We start from the raw sequence: 18,249 nt of genomic DNA, 5'->3' as shown, positions 1-18,249 counted from the left end.
CCTCACTTTCTTCCTCCATGAAGGTGATAATGATAGTATGAACTTCATTGACTAGTTATAAAGTTTGAATAAGAAACTGTATAGAAGTGTTTATTAAAGGGCCTGGCAAAGATTAAGTGCTAAATAAAGGTGATTCTAGCTGTTCACATTATCTAAGGTAAAAATGGTAAGTGCTAAGAGAGAACTAGAGGAGATTAGGAAGAGGTGGTATTTTGTTGAGTCAATAAAAGAAGATAAGGGATCAAATCAAGTTCATTTAAGAAGGGGTAGAATTTAAGGACTAAAAAGGAAAAGAAATTTGGCATTATTCCCGTGGGAAGCTGAGCATGAGCACTTCCCATCCAACTTGTCAGGGCTCTGGGCTAGCCCATTGTTCAGGCATTCCAGGGTGGACACCTAGGGTTATTTTTGGGCAATGCTGCTCCTTCATCATAATCTATCCCAGAGTGTTCATCAGGTGTATCTGGAATAGGGAGAGTGATGTTATTTCCACCCAATTTTTTTTTAATTTTTTATATATATTTTATTGATTTTTTATAGAGAGGAAGGGAGAGAGATAGAGAGTTAGAAACATCGATGAGAGAGAAACATCGATCAGCTGCCTCCTGCACATCTCCCACTGGGGATGTGCCCGCAACCCAAGTACATGCCCTTGACCGGAATTGAACCCGGGACCCCTCAGTCCGCAGGCCGACGCTCTATCTACTGAGCCAAACCAGTTTCGGCATCCACCCAATTTTTAGAATCTAAATTAATTGAATTTGTCATGCTCCCTCAAGGATGAACCAGATTGTCATCCACTTCCCCTCCATCACCCCCCTTTATTAGCAATAAGTTCTATATCAGTGGTTCTCAACCTTACTAATGCCGCGACCCCTTAATACAGTTCCTCATGTTGTGGTGACCCCCAATTTCATTGTTACAAATTGAACATAATTAAAGTATAGTGATTAATCACAAAAACAATATGTAATTATATATGTGTTTTCCCATGGTCTCAGGCGACCCCTGTGAAAGAGTCGTTCGACCCCCCAAGGGGTCGTGACTCACAGGTTGAGAAACACTGTTCTTTAGAGACCTAGAGATTGTTTCACCAGTTGTAACCCTCCATTCATCCTATACATTAAACTTGGAAAATGAGAGGAGTGTAGTGGTCCTCCTTATCTCACCTTCTGCACGTTCACTGGTGCAGGGAGGTTCAAGTGGGGCAGAGATGCCAAGAGCCACTGCTCTCAAAGGCCCCTGCCATTAGCATTCAGGTCAGCCGCAAACATCGGATTGGAACACTCTTAGAAGCCACAAGCAGGTGGTTACAGAGAGCAAGCCCTTCCTTGGCTATTTCTGCCCGCTGACCCCAGACCCAAAGGAAAAAGGATTTATGTTTGGTCAAAGAAGCCAAATTGTAATGGCCTCCCTAGGTGTGGGGGTAGTGGAGGATTGGGACTTAGCCCCAGAATTCTCTTGTCTGAATGGATCTCCGGCGCCAAGATTCTAGGGGACTATGGAGATGGGGGCGTTTTCTATTATTTTGAGCAATGGCATGCAGGCAAGCTGATATTTGTAGTCTTGATGGGGAGACTGCAGGGTGAGGAAGATGAAATGCCTTGATTTCTAAAGGGAAGGGGGTTGCCCCCCTCTGGGGGCTCCTCACCATGATCTTCGGCAGCCCTGAATGCTAATAGTGTTTTGTGTCCTGGAAATTGTGCGAGCGGCACTGCACTACATTTCCTCCATTTCTGTCAGCTTTCCCAGAGAAATCTTTGTGTTCCTAAGTGGGCCCTGAAATGTGTAGACCCCCAAAACTTGGATTTGTTCATGGTTTCTGGCAAACTTTGGGGAATTTATTCAGAGCCAGTAACTCAGACATTTCCAACAAGTTTATAGGGCGAATTCAAGTGGCTTCACAATACCTAGAAAGTGTCTGATTTCATGCACCAACTGAAGATAGGAGTAGGTATGTGTGAGCCTCCTGACTGGTGAGGCTAAGTGATTTTACTTGTACTAGGGACCTGGGCATTAACCCCTCCAAGTTCTTAGTGACTCCCCCAGTCACTGTAGCTCTGACTGTGGAGGAAGCTGTTTGTTTATGCTTATAAATTGTTTTTATTTAAAAAATATGATTTCAAAAAGAATAAAAAGAAAAAATATTTCAGACTTGTTGAGGGATGGCAGTCCTTTCTCTCCTATATTTTCTTGTAAGAAAAAAAATTAAGTAAAATACCCATGTTTTGTGATAAGATTGAAAATAAGTTGTTTACTAGAACAAGGGAGGGTGGTTCAGTTGGAAGAGAAGCTTATATAGTTGATTGGATTCCATTGTAAGTGGACTAGGGATAATATAATTAGGGTGGGGTGGATCTGACTAGAATTTCAAGAGACACTCATGGGCTCTGATCATCAATACATGTTTTATTTGGAGACGTTTTCTTGAGAGAAAACAAGGCCATCAGAGGAGATCTTTCCGAGAAGGTGATATTTGGGCTGAGGCTAAGAAGGTAAGAGAGTTGCCTGTGTGCAAAGACCATTGAGCAGAATACCGGGCTTATTTGAGACACAGGAAGATGGTTGGAATTGAGAGGCAAGGGGTGGAGCAGGAAGAGGTAAAGTCACAAGGTAATGGTGGACCAGATCATGTAGAGACTTCAAGGACATTTGAAGGATTCTAACTAGATGGAGGAGGTGTTCTGGAAGTTTTAGAGGGGAAGGTGAAATAGCATATTTGGAGAATGGAAAACCTGAGAAATTGGGAGATTGTAAGAGGATTAGCAAACAGGTATTAAGAGACCACTTGAGATTGCATTAATGAAATAGTTTGCTGATGTATCTTTTTAACTTTGATGAGAATATTTCTTTGGTTTTACTATTAAGTATGATACTTGCCCCTTGGTCAGTTACTCAGTGGTTAGAGCATGCCCTCTTCCCCCAACTCCCCCGACTTCATAGGGTGGTGGGTTCCATTCCAGGTCAAGAACCTGTACCTTGGTTTCGGTTGCAGACTTGATTCCCAGCCAGTAGGGGCGCATGTGGGAGGCAACCAACTGATGTGTCTATTTCTCCTCTCACTCCCTCCACTTCCCTTCCACTCTATCTAAAAGCAATGGAAAAATATCGTTCGGTGAGGATTAAAATAAAGTGTTACATGCTATTTATTTTTCCTTAAATATGCTTTTGTTGATTTTTAGATAGGAGAGGACGAGAGAGAGAGAGAGAAACATTGATTGGCTGCCTCCTGCATGCCCACCACTGGGGATCCTGTGCCCTGACAGGGAATCAAATAAGTGATCCCTTGGTACATGGGTCAGCACTCAATCCACTGAACCACAAGGGCCAATGCTATGTATGTATGTATGTATGTATGTATTTTTAAGTCCTCACCTGAGGATATTTTTCCATTGATTTTTAGAGAGAGTGGAAGAGGAAAGGAAAGAAAGAGAAATATCGATGTGAGAGAAGCACATTAATTGGTTGTCTCCTGCATGAGCCCCCACCAGGGCCCTGGCCTGGGAGGAGCCTGCAACGAGGTATGTGCCCTTGACTGGAATTGAACCCGGGATCCTTTGGTCCACAGGCTCTATTCATTGAACCAAACTGGCTAGGGCCCGCTATTTATTTTTTACATGAAACCCTGTACCTTATAGAAGTCTTTTTTCCTTTTGAATTAAATTTATTGGTGACATCAATTAATAAAGTTCTATGATACCTCATCGGTAAATTGCATTGTGTGGTTTTTCTTAATTGCTGGAAGCCGATCCACCCTTGCTGCTTGACGAAGTCACTGCAGGGAAGAAACATCTGCACAGTTTATGTTTCAAGGGACCTGGCATATATGGCATAGTGTTCCTAATATGTTTGCTCCCCTTTTTTTTTTTTTTTTTAATATATTTTATTGATTTTTTTTCACAGAGAGGAAAGGAGAGGGACAAGAGAGTTAGAAACATCAATGAGAGAGAAACATCGATCAGCTGCCTCCTGCACACTCCCCACTGGGGATGTGCCCACAACCAAGATACATGCCCTTGACCGGGATCGAACCTGGGACCCTTGAGTCTGCAGGCCAACGCTCTATCCACTGAGCCAAACCAGTCAGGGCTGCTCCCCTTCTTAAGCGCTATGTGTTTTAACCAAGGTCACCTCTCCAAGAAAGGTTGTTTCCCCAGGTGAGGATTTTTTTATCAGTAAACCCTTTAACTAAGTGCCAGAGGGGTAGTTAATCACTTTAACTATGAACAATCATGCTTAAACTACATAATCTTTACTTAGAATAATCTCCTTCAGTTACTTCCTTGTAGCTTAATAGAACAATAGAGTAACCTTGGAATGGAGATAAGAAACCCCTGACCTTTGGAATAGAATGGATAGGGTTAAGATCAAATAGTATAAATAAAATGTAAGAGGACAATAAAGGGAGGAACCTGGCTAGGAGGAACCTCGCCATGATGATCACCTGAACACTACCTCCGTGTCAGTCCTTCCTCTCCGACTCCGTCCACACCTTGGGGAACCCCTGGACCTGTTGGGGCTGGACCCCAACACTTAATGTTTTATAACTAGAGAATTTTAAACTCATGAATGGATGTTGAATTTCATTAAGTACTTTTTTGGTACCTACAAGATGAAAATGTTCACTTCCTTCATTAACACTGTGAATTAGATCATTCGATTTACTGATATTTAATTATCCTTGCAGTTCTGGGATATATCCTATTTGGTTATGATGTAGTATTCTTTCAATATATTGGTGTATTTGATTAGATAGTATTCTATTTAGCATGCTTTCGTTTACACTTATAAAAATGGCCTGTAGCGTTATTTTCTGTTGTCCTTTTCTGATTTTGCTATCAAACCTCTTAGTAGCTCTTCCAATTTTCTGTACGTTGAAAGAACTTGCATAATAAGACTTAACAGTTTCTTTAAAATTTGTTAGACTCACCTATAAAATGATGTGAAAAATGAGTTTTTAGGTGTCATATTTTAAACCAGATTTTTATACTGAGGTATTCAAGGTTTCTGTTTTTTCTTGGGTTCATTTTGGATATATTTCCTCTCTAGAAAATTGTCCTGTTCTCTTTTCAAAAATTTTTTTTTTAAATATATTTTATTGATTTTTTACAGAGAGGAAGGGAGAGAGATAGAGAGTTAGAAAGATCGATGAGAGAGAAACATCGAACAGCCGCCCCCCGCACATCTCCCACTGGGGATGTGCCCGCAACCCAGGTACATGCCCTTGACCGGAACCGAACCCGGGACCCCCCAGTCCGCAGGCCGACGCTCCATCCACCGAGCCAAACCGGTTTCGGCCTCTTTTCAAAATTTTAATGTCAAATTGCAAACATTGTCATTTGAGATTTTATTTTATTTTTAAAATATATTTTCATTGATTTCAGAGAGGCAGGGAAAGGGGGAGAGAGATAGAAACATCAATGATGAGAGACAATCATCCATTGGCTGCCTCCTGCACGCCCCCACTAGGGATTGAGCCTGCAACCTGGGCATGTGTCCTTGACCGGAATCGAACCCAGGACCCCTCAGTCTGCAGGCCAATGCTCTCTATGCACTGAGCCAAGACAACTAGGGCTGTCCTTTGAGATTTTAGAAATTCCTTATTATATTACTAGCTTAGTGTACTATTCAATTCCTAATATTGTTTATTTTTACCTTCTCTCCTTTCTCTTGATCAGTTTTGCTCAGATTTGTTGCTTTTATTGTCTCTTCAAAGAACATTTTGGTCATCATCTCTGTTTTGCATGTATTATCTTTCATTAATAACATCTTTATTTTTTATTTTTTTTTAAATATATTTTATTGATTTTTTACAGAGAGGAAGGGAGAGAGATAGAGAGTTAGAAACATCGATCAGCTGCCTCCTGCACATCTCCTACTGGGAATGTGCCCACAACCCAGGTACATGCCCTTGACCAGAATCGAACCTGGGACCCTTGAGTCCACAGGCCGACGCTCTATCCACTGAGCCAAACCGGTTTCAGCAACATCTTTATTTTTGTTATTTCTATACTCTTCTTCCCTTCAATTGAATGTTCAGTTCATTTATTTTCAATCATACATCCTTTTACTTTTAATATAATGAAATATGTCTCTTACTGTTCTTGAATGCTTTTCACCCTAAACTCTATTTTAAAAAATATATACTTTTATTGATTTCAGAGAGGAAGGGAAAGGGAAAGATCAGTGATGAGAGAGAATCATTGGTCAGCTGCCTCCTTCACTCCCCCTACTGGGGATCAAGTCCGAAATCCAGGCATGTGCCCTGACCAGAATTGAACCTTGACCCTCCTGGTTCATACATCAATGTTCAACCACTGAGCAACACCAGCCAGGCCTAAACTCTGTTTTTAAATAAACATATGTCAATTTATGAAAGTCATAATAGCTTGATGAATTATCACATTAGCTATTTTGATGGCTGTGTAACTAGCACTGAGGTCCAGAACAGAATATTAACATCACTCCAGAGACCCCTTTTAACCGCAAAGGTAAGGGGTCTCACAGCCTCTTTCTTTTCCAAAGGTAATCACTCTGACTTCTAACATAGATTACCTTATTTTAAGTATGCATAATTTTGCTCATTGTTATGCTTATAAAATTATTCCTTTATTTAAATGTAGTTTTTGTTTATCTTAATTGATACACTGTATTCCATTGTATGACTATACCACAATATATTTACCCATTCTGCTGTGATGGACATTTGAGTTGTTCCTAGTATTTGGCTACTAGAAATAGTGTAGTTATGAACATTCTGGAATGTGACTTTCAGTGAACAGCTGGACACATTTCCTTGCATGTGATAACAGTTGGATCATAGCACTTGTATATGTTCTCTTTTAAACAATGCATATGCTCAATTTTAATAGATAGTATCCAAATCGTTTTCCAAAGTGAATGTAATGATTTCCCTTCTCTCTACTGAGGTATAAAAATTCCAATTGTTCCACATCCACACCGTCTCTTATATTGTAAAGTTATAAAATGGTAGCCTTTCGTGGAGTTTTCAATAATATCCCATGGTGGTATTTTATTTGTAGTTCTCCAATAACTTTTTCTAAATATTAATTTTTTAACCTTTTTGTATTTTTTCTTTCAGGTTTTGCTTTATAGACTGATCAGAAGACACTACACTTGTTATACCACAGCCAGGACTTCATAATCAGTAGCTCTCCAGAGGACAGCCAACTGAGGAGTATCACAGGAGTGGAGTCTCCTGGTGAATCAGCAGGCCTAATAAACATTACCATCTAGTTTGCATAAAAGTCATAATAGCTTGATGACTTATCACATAAGCTCCTCCTACCTCAGAGATATTCAAATCCATTTTTGAAAAAGCGTTTTTTCAGCGTCCTCAGCTATCTAACATACTTAAAATCTTTGGAGTTTGCTTATTGATGGAAGCTATAAAGTCTAAGGCTAATTGTGCCCAGAATCCAAATTGTAACATAATGATATTTTATCCAACCAAAGAAGAGTTTAATGATTTCGATAAATATATTGCTTCCATAGAATCCCAAGGTGCTCACCGAGCTGGCCTGGCTAAGATCATTCCACCCAAGGAATGGAAAGCCAGACAGACCTACGATGATGTCAATGACATGGTGATAGCCACTCCCCTCCAGCAGGTGGCGTCTGGGCGAGCAGGTGTGTTCATTCAATACCACAAAAAGAAGAGGGCCATGACAGTGGGCGAGTATCGCCTGTTGGCAAACAGTGGACAGTATCAGACTCCACCACACTTGGACTTTGAGGATCTGGAGCGGAAATACTGGAAAACGCGCCTGTACGACTCGCCCATATATGGCGCTGACATCAGTGGCTCCTTATTTGATGCCAACACTAAACAATGGAACCTTGGCCACCTGGGAACCATCCAGGACCTGCTGGAGCAGGAGTGTGGGGTTGTCATCGAAGGCGTCAACACCCCCTACCTGTACTTTGGCATGTGGAAGACCACCTTCGCTTGGCACACGGAGGACATGGACCTTTACAGCATCAACTACCTGCACTTCGGGGAGCCCAAAACGTGGTACGCGGTGCCCCCAGAGCACGGCCAGCGCCTGGAGCGCCTGGCCAGGGAGCTTTTCCCGGGCAGCTCTCGGGGCTGCGAGGCCTTCCTGCGGCACAAGGTGGCCCTCATCTCGCCCACTGTCCTCAAGGAGAACGGGGTCCCGTTCAGTCGCATCACTCAGGAGGCTGGAGAGTTCATGGTGACCTTTCCCTATGGCTACCACGCTGGCTTCAACCATGGCTTCAACTGTGCGGAGGCCATCAACTTTGCCACCCCGCGATGGATCGACTATGGCAAAGTGGCCTCTCAGTGCAGCTGCGGGGAGGCCCGGGTGAGCTTTTCCATGGATGTGTTCGTGCGCATCCTGCAGCCCGAGCGCTATGAGCTGTGGAAACGCGGGCAGGACCAGACCGTTGTGGACCACGTGGAGTCCACGGCGCCGGGAAGCCAGGAGTTGAGTGTCTGGAGGGAGGGCCGGGCGGCCTGGAGATCTGCGCTGGGCCTGAGGCACCTCCAGCCCCATCGGGCCACACACACCCCTGGATCAGTGGGCACGGGTCGTGGGTCCCGCGGCCACCGTGGAAGCCGGGCCCTTGTGTGCCAGCCATGCCTGCGCCCCTCGCTAGGCCGGGGTTCTGCCTCTGCTGCCCAGCCCGCGGCTGCCACGGCCCTCTGCTCCTCAAAGCCCGACCCATCCTCACAGCCAACATCTGCCCAGGATCTCCAGCCAACTGGCACACGTGGTCGCGGTCGCGGTCGCGGTCGTGGTCGTGGTCGCGGTCGCGGTCGTGGTCGCGGTGGTGGTCGCGGTGGTGGTCGTCGTCCTCCGGAACAGGGGACTCAAGAGTCGATTGTTCAGGTCCCGGCTAAGAGGCGCCGCCTAGTGGGCGCAGTGCGCACAGCTCCAGATCCCAAAGCCCAGCCTGTGCCTGAGGACAAACCCTCCATGGACAGCCCAGCACTGCTGGTCCCAGCATCCTAAGGTGGCTTTTGGGTGCTGCTGTGCTCCGTCCCCTAAGCCCAGGGGACACCTACGTTTGTTCTCCATGTTCTTTTGTGTGGAGATTCATTGAGCCTGGCCACATTTACATCTCAGAGCTGTGAGCAAGTTTGTAAGTCACTGGTCTTGCATGAGAGTTCCCCTGTTGCCTCTGGACAGGCTGAGTCCCTGGGATTGAACAAGTTCGCCATAGTTTATTCTTCCTCCCAGACCCTGGAATGTTCTTGGACACTGCTAACTCCTGTGTGGCCAATGAGCTTCACCCACTGGACACCCCGTGTCTATGTGCACCCTGAAGGTTCTGCTGAGTTTGCCAAAGCCGGATCTACCCCAGACTCCCATCCTCCGGAACAGCTGTGGATGTTGCCCATCTTCAGAAGAATCCTGGGCTTTGGTTCCCCTCCAGTCTCCCTCCCTTTTCTTTTCTTCCTCCCCTTGCCCCCCATCCCCTTTCCTCCTAAACCAAGCCCCTCTGACCAATTAGGTCAGCAGAGACTCAAAAGTCAGTTATGATCTTTCTGAGTCATTGATATGTTTAAAATGCTATCACCAATGTTTGTTCACAAATATATTAAAGGTAACTGATATCTGACATTTTTTCTAATATTGTTCATTCAACCAATTGAGGGTTTGAGGTTACTGTTTTCTGCACTTGTGTTAGTGATTATATCAAAAAAATTTAAGCAAAACATATTTTTGTGGCCTAGTAAAATTGTGTGGAGTTGGTGAATGAAGTTTGGGATGGTTGTTGGGTTCTGCTTGACTGCCTGGCTGGGGAATTGGATATACAGACATTATCTTAAGGATGACTCGGTGGAAATCATTTGGCACTGGGCTGAGCGGTAGTACCCGAGTTGCTGGGAGACATGAGCAAGCAGAGGACAAAAGTACCATCTTCCAAATTTTTTCTCTTCAAGTCTTCGTGCTGTTTCAAAGTTATGTATGTATATATTTTAATATTTTAATATATTTTATTGATTTCAGAGAGGAAGGGAGAGGGAGAGAGAGATAGAAACATCTATGATGAGAGAGAATCATTGATCAGCTGTCTCCTGCACACTCCCTACAGGGGATCGAGCCCACAACCCAGGCATATACCCTGACTGGGAATTAAACTGTGACCTCATGGTTCATAGGTAGATGCTTAACCACAGAGCCATTCCAGTCGGGCTATATGTATATTTCATGTGATTAATTCCCTGATTCATTTCAATGAACATCCATTAAATAAATTAACAAGATTATTTCAATTGGTAATATGTGCGGATGGGACAGTAGGGCAGAATTGGCAGGGGCTGGCCTGGGTTCTGGTGATCAGGGAAAGCTTAGAGCAGGAGACCTTTCTGATACCCAACTGACAAAAGGAGCTGGTTTCCCCTTAGAAAAGACAGCAAATGTAATAGCTCTACTGTGGAATAGAAAGGAAGCTTGTTTGTATGAGTCATAGAATAGAAGAAGGAGAACCGTAGAACCTTTTGACTCATATTAGGTATTTGAATATTTTTCTTTTTTTTTTTATCACTAATTTAAGTATTTTTATTGATTTCAGAGAGGAAAGGGGTGGGAGAGAGAGATAGAAACATCAATGATAAGAGAGAATCAGCTTTAGACTGCCATGTATAGCTAAAAACACATTGATACAGGTCTTAGTGTAAGTCCCTTAATCATGACTTTTTTTTTTACTTTGACCATGAAAAATAACCACTAAAACACACAGAAAAGCATTTTGTTTACTTTCAACCCTGCTCTGCTCAGTATTTTTCTTTCCATATCTATTTTGAAGTTTTCTAGTTAAATTTGTCTTTAGTCATATGTTGGCTGCATACCCCCTACTGGGAATTGAGCCCACAACCTGGGTATGTACCCTTGATCAGAATCGAACCCAGTACCCTTTAGTCCGCAGGCCGATGCTCTGTCCATTGAGCTAAACCAGCTAGGGCTGTATTTGAATATTTTTCAACTTGAAATAAGGCATTGCCAATTTAAAACAGCACTTCTTATCATGTGACATACATATTCAACTAGCATAGCTCTGTGGACAATGGGGGAGAAGTACTTAGAGTATCTAAGTGATACAAGGGAGAGTTGATGGTTATGAGCTGTGGAAACGTGGGTTATTGACTTAGTCTTTACTATTGAAGATGCACAGAGTGGACAAACTCAGAATAAATTTTGGAAAATTTTTTTTAATTAAATCTTTATTGTTCAGATTATTACAGTTGTTCCTCTTTTTCCCCCCATAGCTCCCCTCCACCCGGTTCCCACCCCCCCCTTCGCCCTTACACCCCTCCCCCCCCACTGTCCTCATCCATAGGTGCATGATTTTTGTCCAGTCTCTTCCTGCATCCCTCATACCCCTTAACCCCCGCCAAGAATAGTCAGTCCACTCCCTTTCTATGCCCCTGATTCTATTATAATCACCAGTTTATTCTCTTCATCAGATTATTTATTCAGTTGATTTTTAGATTCACTTGTTGATAGATGTGTATTTGTTGTTCATAATTTGTATCTGTACCTTTTTCTTCTTCTTCTTAAAGGATACCTTTCAGCATTTCATATAATCCTGGTTTGGTGGTGATGAACTCCTTTAGCGTTTCCTTATCTATGAAGCTCATTATCTGACCTTCAATTCTGAATGATAGCTGTGCTGGATAAAGTAATCTTGGTTGTAGGTTCTTGGTACTCATCACTTTGAATATTTCTTGCCACTTCCTTCTGGCCTGCAAAGTTTCTGTTGAGAAATCAGCTGACAGTCATATGGGTACTCCCTTGTAGGTAACTGAGTTTCTTTCTCTTGCTGCTTTTAAGATTCTCTCTTTGTCTTTTGCTCTTGGCATTTTAATTATGATGTGTCTTGGTGTGGTCCTCTTTGGATTCCTTTTGTTTGGGGTTCTCTGTGCTTCCTGGACTTGTAAGTCAATTTCTTTCACCAGGTAGGGGAAGTTTTCTGTCATTTATTTCTTCAAATAGGTTTTCAGCCGAACCGGTTTGGCTCAGTGGATAGAGCATCAGCCTGCGAACTGAAAGGTCCCAGGTTCGATTCTGGTCAAGGGCATGTACCTTGGTTGCTGGCACATCCCCAGTAGGGGGCGTGCAGGAGGCAGCTGATTGATCTCTCTCAGCAATGTTTCTAACTCTCTATCCCTCTCCCTTCTTCTCTATAAAAAAATCAATAAAATATTTAAAAAACCAAAAAAAACCCAAATAGGTTTTCAATATCTTGTTCTCTCTCTCTTCTTCTGGCACCCCTATAATTAGGATGTTGGTACACTTGAAGCTGTCCCAGAGGCTCCTTACACTATCTTCGTATTTTTGGATTCATTTTTCATTTTGCTTTTCTGGTTGGGTGTTTTTTGCTTCTTCATATTTCAAAACTTTGACTTGATTCTTGCGATCCTTTAGTCTGCTGTTGGAACTCTGTATAATATTCTTTATTTCAGTCAGTGTATGCTTAATTTCTAGTTGGTCCTTTATCACAACCTCGAGGGTCTCACTAGATTTCTTGAGGGTCTCATTAAGTTTATCAGCGGTTTCTAGAAAATTCTTGAAAAACCTTAAAAGTGTGGTTTTGAACTCTACATCCAGTAGTTCGCTTTCCTCCATTTCTGTCATTTGTGTCCTGTTTCTTTGTCTCTGCATTTTTTATGCTTTGCTGTGTCGATAGAGTGGCTTTCTGTGCTAGGTGTACTATAGGGCCCAGTGGCTCAGCCTCCCCAATTACCTGAGGTGGACACTCTTGGTGCACCCCCTTGTGGGCTTTGTGCACAAAGTCAAAGCCTTGTACTAGTTGTTTTTAAGCCTTGATTGTTGTAGGTAACACTGGGAGGGATTGACCTCCAGGCCAATTGGCTGTGAGAATCAGCTGTGTCTGCAGTGGGAGAACTTCTGTGCTGGAGACACCCTTATGGGGCAAGACTTGCTTCAGTGGGGCTTTGGTGCTCACTGAGTCTGCCCCCTGAGTGTGTCCTTTATGAATCCGAGGAGCTGCAATCTGGATGTCCCACTCTGACCACTGGGCACACTGGCTCCTGGATCTCTAAGGAGGTGCAAATCTAGCCTCTGCCTGAGGCTATCCAACAGGAGCCAGCTGTGAAGCAATACAAGTTGCCGTGGGGCCTTAGGCCAGCTGCAGTTTGTTAGTTAATTTTCAGATTGCAAAGGGCCAGGCCTTTCATATGCAAAAGCCTCTGTGCACTGCGGGGTCCCAGGGGATCAACAGGGCGGAGCGAGCCATTATGGCTGCTCTCAGTCCTGCCCTCAAAGGCCCCACTTCTCAGTGTCCCAGCAATCGCTGCAAGCACCTCCGAGAGAAAGCTGTCCTCAAGTTCCGACCAATGCCAGACAGTCCAGTTTCTCCCGTATGAATCAGGGTCCCCAGAGACTTGCCCAGAACTGGAGCTCAGAGCTTAAGACTCCCTCCTGATTGAAAAAGACAACTGTGTCCTCAGCCGCCAGCCCTCTCCGCATGCGCCTCTGTACCTCTGTATTTTACTTCCACACCGCACCTCCTCTGAGGCTCGGTATGCTTTTCTCTTTCCTTCTAGTAGGATTTCCACTAGCCAGCCTTCCTGTGGTTCTGGATGATGTCCATTCCGTCTTTTAGTTGTATTTTTGAAGTGGTTGTGTGAGGCAGCCATCTCCGGTGTTTACCTATGCCGCCATCTTGGTTTTCCTCTAAATTCAGGAAATTAAAAATGATAGTTTCGATTCAGAAGGGAACATTTCAAAGAAGCAAACCACCTTTCCCCTGGCCCCAGCCCTCCCTTACAGAATTTCAGTTACCCTCAGGCACATGAAGCACCAAATAAACAAGTGAAGAGCAGTGAGTACCCTCCTGTGAAGCTAGTGAGTGTGTAATTGGTGAAAACTGTTGAGAAACAGTAGCAAGGTACAATTTGAATTCACATAACCTATGACCAAGAGATTCATTTTTAGGCACTGGTGCAGGGTCCTCCAATAGATGTGTGGGCGGATGTTCACAGCAGCGGAGTAAGAGGTCAGAAGAGGAAACAACACAAAGGCCCAGTGGCAATAGAAACGTCTGTACAATTGAATGCAGCCCACAGACAAAACAAAGTCCAGCTACGTGTGTGACACAAACGAGGGAAAAATACACACAAAAGGGTACATGAAAACATTCTCTCTTAAAGGGTTATTTTTAAAGGTCCTATAAAGTTTTAAAAAAACAGGTACAGTTTTAATTTCGTATTGTTTACTGAAATTAATATGCTTGTAGTTCGGACAGGGTTAGTAGGAGAGGCAGGTGAGGCAGTGCTCCCGAAGGAGGAGCCTGAGTCAGGTACCGGGTGACTGGCAATATAGTGTTTCTTGACCTGGGACGTGGTTCTACTTTGTTCACTCTATGGTTATTCATAGATGTGAATAGTTCTTAATATGTGTAAGTTAAGCTGTATAAATATGCTTTGTGAATTTCTATAAGAACATATTTTATAATTAAAAAAATGTTAAACCTTCCTGCTTTAAAAAAAAATCTCATGTACTGGTTTATAGAATTGTTTGTTTTATATTGCGCTGTATTGTAGACTGTTTTTAAAAATAGATTATATTTCTAATTTTTTTCATTCTTCTTCGTTGACACCTTCTCTTATTTATTATTGTATTACACTTAGTGATACTTTATTTTTTAGAACAGTTTTAGATGAAAAAAATTGATCAGAGAATTGGGAGAGTTCCCCCCCATATAACTACCCCCATGCTACCTCATTCACGGTTTCCCCTATTATTAACACCTTACAATACTGTGGTACATTTGTTACAGTTAATGAATCAAGGCCTACACGTTATTTAATAAATCTGTTACTCAGATTTCCTCAGTTTTTACTCAATGTCCTTTCTATGTTCCAAGATCACATTCAGCCCTAACCGGTTTGGCTGAGTGGACAGAGCGTCGGCCTGCGGACTGAAGGGTTCCAGGTTCAATTCTTCCGTTCAAGGCCATGTACCTTGGTTGTGGGCACATCCCCAGTGGGGATGTGCATGAGGCAGCTGATCGATGTTTCTCTCATCGATGTTTCTAACTCTCTATCCCTCTCCCTTCCTCTCTGTAAAAAATCAATAAAATATATTTTAAAAAGAATCACATTCAAAATTCAAGTTACATTTACTTTTATTGTCTCTTTCGGTTTCTCTCTGCTGTCATTGATTCTCAGATTTGTTTTTGACAAAATGTTTATATGGAAACGACAATTTGGAGAAGTATTGCTCAGGTGTATTGTAGGATGCCCATCTGCTGGAATTTGTCTGATGGGCTTTTTTTAGAAAAACATTTTTAAAAAATTGATTTTAGAGGGAAAGATATCAACCTGCGAGTAGAACATTGATTGGCTGCCTTCTGCACACTTCCCATTGGAGATTGAGCCCCAAACCCAGGCATGTGCCCTAACCAGCAATCACACTAGCAACCCATAGGTGCATGGGATGACACCCATCCAACTGACCCACACCAGCCAGGGTGTCTGATGTTTTTCTTATGATTAGCCAGGGTCTATGTGTTTTTTAGAGGAAGATTATAAAGGTGAAGTGCCATTTTTATATCAAAGGCATAAGCTATCAGCATAAATTAGGACTCTCACTGAAATAGTAATTGTCAGCATTCTCCGCTATAAAATTACTACTCCTTGTGGCAAGTGGCCCCACTCAGGGGACAGGGTGTTACTCTTCCCTCCTTTATGTGCAGTACTACAGAGGTTATTTGGAATCTTCTGCAGGAGGGACTTATTTGTCTCCATTTTTTATTTACTCAACCATTTCTATCAGCATGACTCAGATATTTATATCTGTGGTTATAATTCAGTCCTACTTTCTAATGTTGCTGAAATTGTTTGAGCTCTGGCCATTGAGAACCCTTTCCTTGGGTTCCTGTGCCCCTTTGATGTGTGCCCATTGATGTGTTTGTTTTCATTATGTCCTTAATTTCAGGCACTACAAGATGCTCCAGGCTCATGCTGTGTATTTCCTGCCCCGGTCCTGGAAACATCTTTCTTCATCAGTATCTCCAGATCTTCATTTTAGTCGTCTTTAAAAGTATCAGATTTATGTTTTTATCAATCATCTCTATTCTTGTATGTGTGTTTTCCTTTATTATTTTTAAGATTAAAAATATGTTTTTATTGATTTTAAAGATAGAGGGGGAGATAGAAATATTGATGGATCAGTTGCCTCCCGACACCCTGGGGATGGAGCCCACAGGCTGGGCACATGCCCTGACCAGGAATAGAACCTGTGACTTCTTGGTGCATGGGTCTACACTCAACCATAGAGCCACACTAGCTGGGCTTGTTTCCCTTTCTGTCATCAATCATATCTTTTCTTTTGCATAATTCTGTCTGTTTTTACTAATTGCTTGAGCTGAACATAAAAATCAGTATATTTTTAGATATTATTGTAGATATTATGTGGATATTTTGAAATAAATATGGTTGGTTCATTTTTTATTGTTGACTTTCTTTTTTTCTCTTTAAAAAACTTTTTTTAAACCAGAAGACACCAGATCAGAAATTCAATTGACACCTCTCTCTTTCTCCTCCACTTTCATCTTTAATTTTCTACCTGATAAATAGACAATCTGAGGAAATGACTTATGTCCAGCCTTGTCCAAAAGCCAAAAAGCTAGTTCATATCCCTTTAAGACCCAAGAATTATCACCTTAACCAGAATTCCTAAGTAAAGAGAAAAAATAGATGGCAACCAAAAATTGCCCAAACCCAACCCAGGAAGTCCCAAACATCAACTGAACTTGAGCAGATGTTTGTTTCTTTTCTAAAGAAGTGTATCTTTATTGTTAAAAGGAGGACAGATATACTCCTTTTGATAGGGGGGATCTATAATCTAATAGAGCACCTGAATTAATCTGGAAATGATATTATTTTAGATCCTAGAACACATATACATATGTGAATGGGGGTTAAGTTTTCTATATGTGAATAGGGGATTAAGTTTTTCTTAAATTTTCTTTTCAAGGCCTGTACGAAGCTATTAAGGAAGCGACTCAGCTGTGAATTCAGCAAGCCGAACCGATAAGCATGGTCAGGCGGACCCATCAGTAGTCAAAACATCATCTCATCAACATCATCTCATTGCCTGATAACTGATGACAATAGCTGACATCTGCGGACCTTCAGGACTGCATGTAGCTGCATTCCATTCCCTACCCCCTTCCCCTTTATAATCCTGTCCCCTGCACCTTGCTGGAAGGCAGGATTAATGCTTGTAAGCACCCTGCCTTCTTGGGTGGCTAGCCTTCTCAATAAACGCCTAATATGATTCAGCCCTGCCTTCATTATGGGACACAGTCACAGGCACCCCAAGCCCAACCGGGGTTTCCCGGTAACAAATTTTCCCCCACCATAAACAAGAGTTTCTGCACACTTCACACCACCCAACAATGACTTGTCTTTAACATCTAGTCTTTTCTTCTTTTTAAATTGCTGCTTCAGGTGCTGCAAAACACAAAGGCATTCAAAACTAACCATAAGCTATCCAAACTAGAGGGTTTTGCCAAAGAAGCCAGGTTCCAAAAATGCACCTAAAATTTATCACTGAACAACAACAACAAAAATGAGATTAGAGGTCAGGAACATGTTGGCTTAGAGAGGCAGCCTGGAAGGGGCAGGAGGGAGGCCTTTTATTACTGATTTTCAGTTTTGTTTGTGGTCAAGACTGCTCAATATGCCGATTCTGTGGAATTTTTATTGATACTTATTTTGTGGTCTTATATGGATAACTGTGTTTCATATGTATTTATTTTAATATTTCTTTATTGTTAAAAGTATTACATATGTCCCCTTCCCCCACCATTTACCCCCTCCATTTCCCTCCTCCCCTCCGCCCCAGGCCTTCAGCACCCTATTGTCTGTGTCCATGGGTTAGGCATATATGCATACAAGTTCTTTGGTTGATAATCTCCCACCCACCCACCCTGCCCCTCCTTCCCTCTGAGATTCCACACTGTTCCATGCTTCCATGTCTCTGTATCCACTCCATTCATCAATTTATTTTGTTACTTAGATTCCATATAGGAGTGCAATCATGTGATACTTATCTTTCTCTGACTGACTTATTTCACTTAGCATGATGCTCTCCAGGTCCCTCCATGCTGCATCAAAGAGTGAGAGATTCTTCTTTTTCACTGCTGCTTACCACAGCTTTTTTACCCACTCACCTACTAATGGTAACTTGGACTGTTTCCAGATCTTAGGTATTGTAAAACGTG

The 18,249-nt window shown here is 42.6% G+C and overlaps 1 protein-coding gene across 1 annotated transcript in view; it reads left to right on the top strand.

The window, feature by feature from the left end:
* Positions 1 to 9,572, top strand: part of KDM4D (lysine demethylase 4D) — a 35,820-nt gene extending 26,248 nt beyond the window's left edge. The window contains exon 3 of the mRNA XM_036324644.1: positions 7,103 to 9,572. Coding sequence (XP_036180537.1) covers positions 7,401 to 8,999 — 1,599 coding nt within the window. The 5' untranslated portion in view covers positions 7,103 to 7,400 and the 3' untranslated portion in view covers positions 9,000 to 9,572. The remainder of the gene's footprint in view (positions 1 to 7,102) is intronic.
* The last annotated feature ends 8,677 nt before the right edge of the window (positions 9,573 to 18,249 follow it).

This window comes from Myotis myotis, unplaced genomic scaffold, assembly GCF_014108235.1.
Source record: "Myotis myotis isolate mMyoMyo1 unplaced genomic scaffold, mMyoMyo1.p scaffold_m19_p_10, whole genome shotgun sequence".
NCBI classification, from domain to species: domain Eukaryota; kingdom Metazoa; phylum Chordata; class Mammalia; order Chiroptera; family Vespertilionidae; genus Myotis; species Myotis myotis.
The sequence above is the reverse complement of the archived record's forward strand: the minus strand, read 5'-3'. Positions and strand labels throughout refer to the sequence as shown.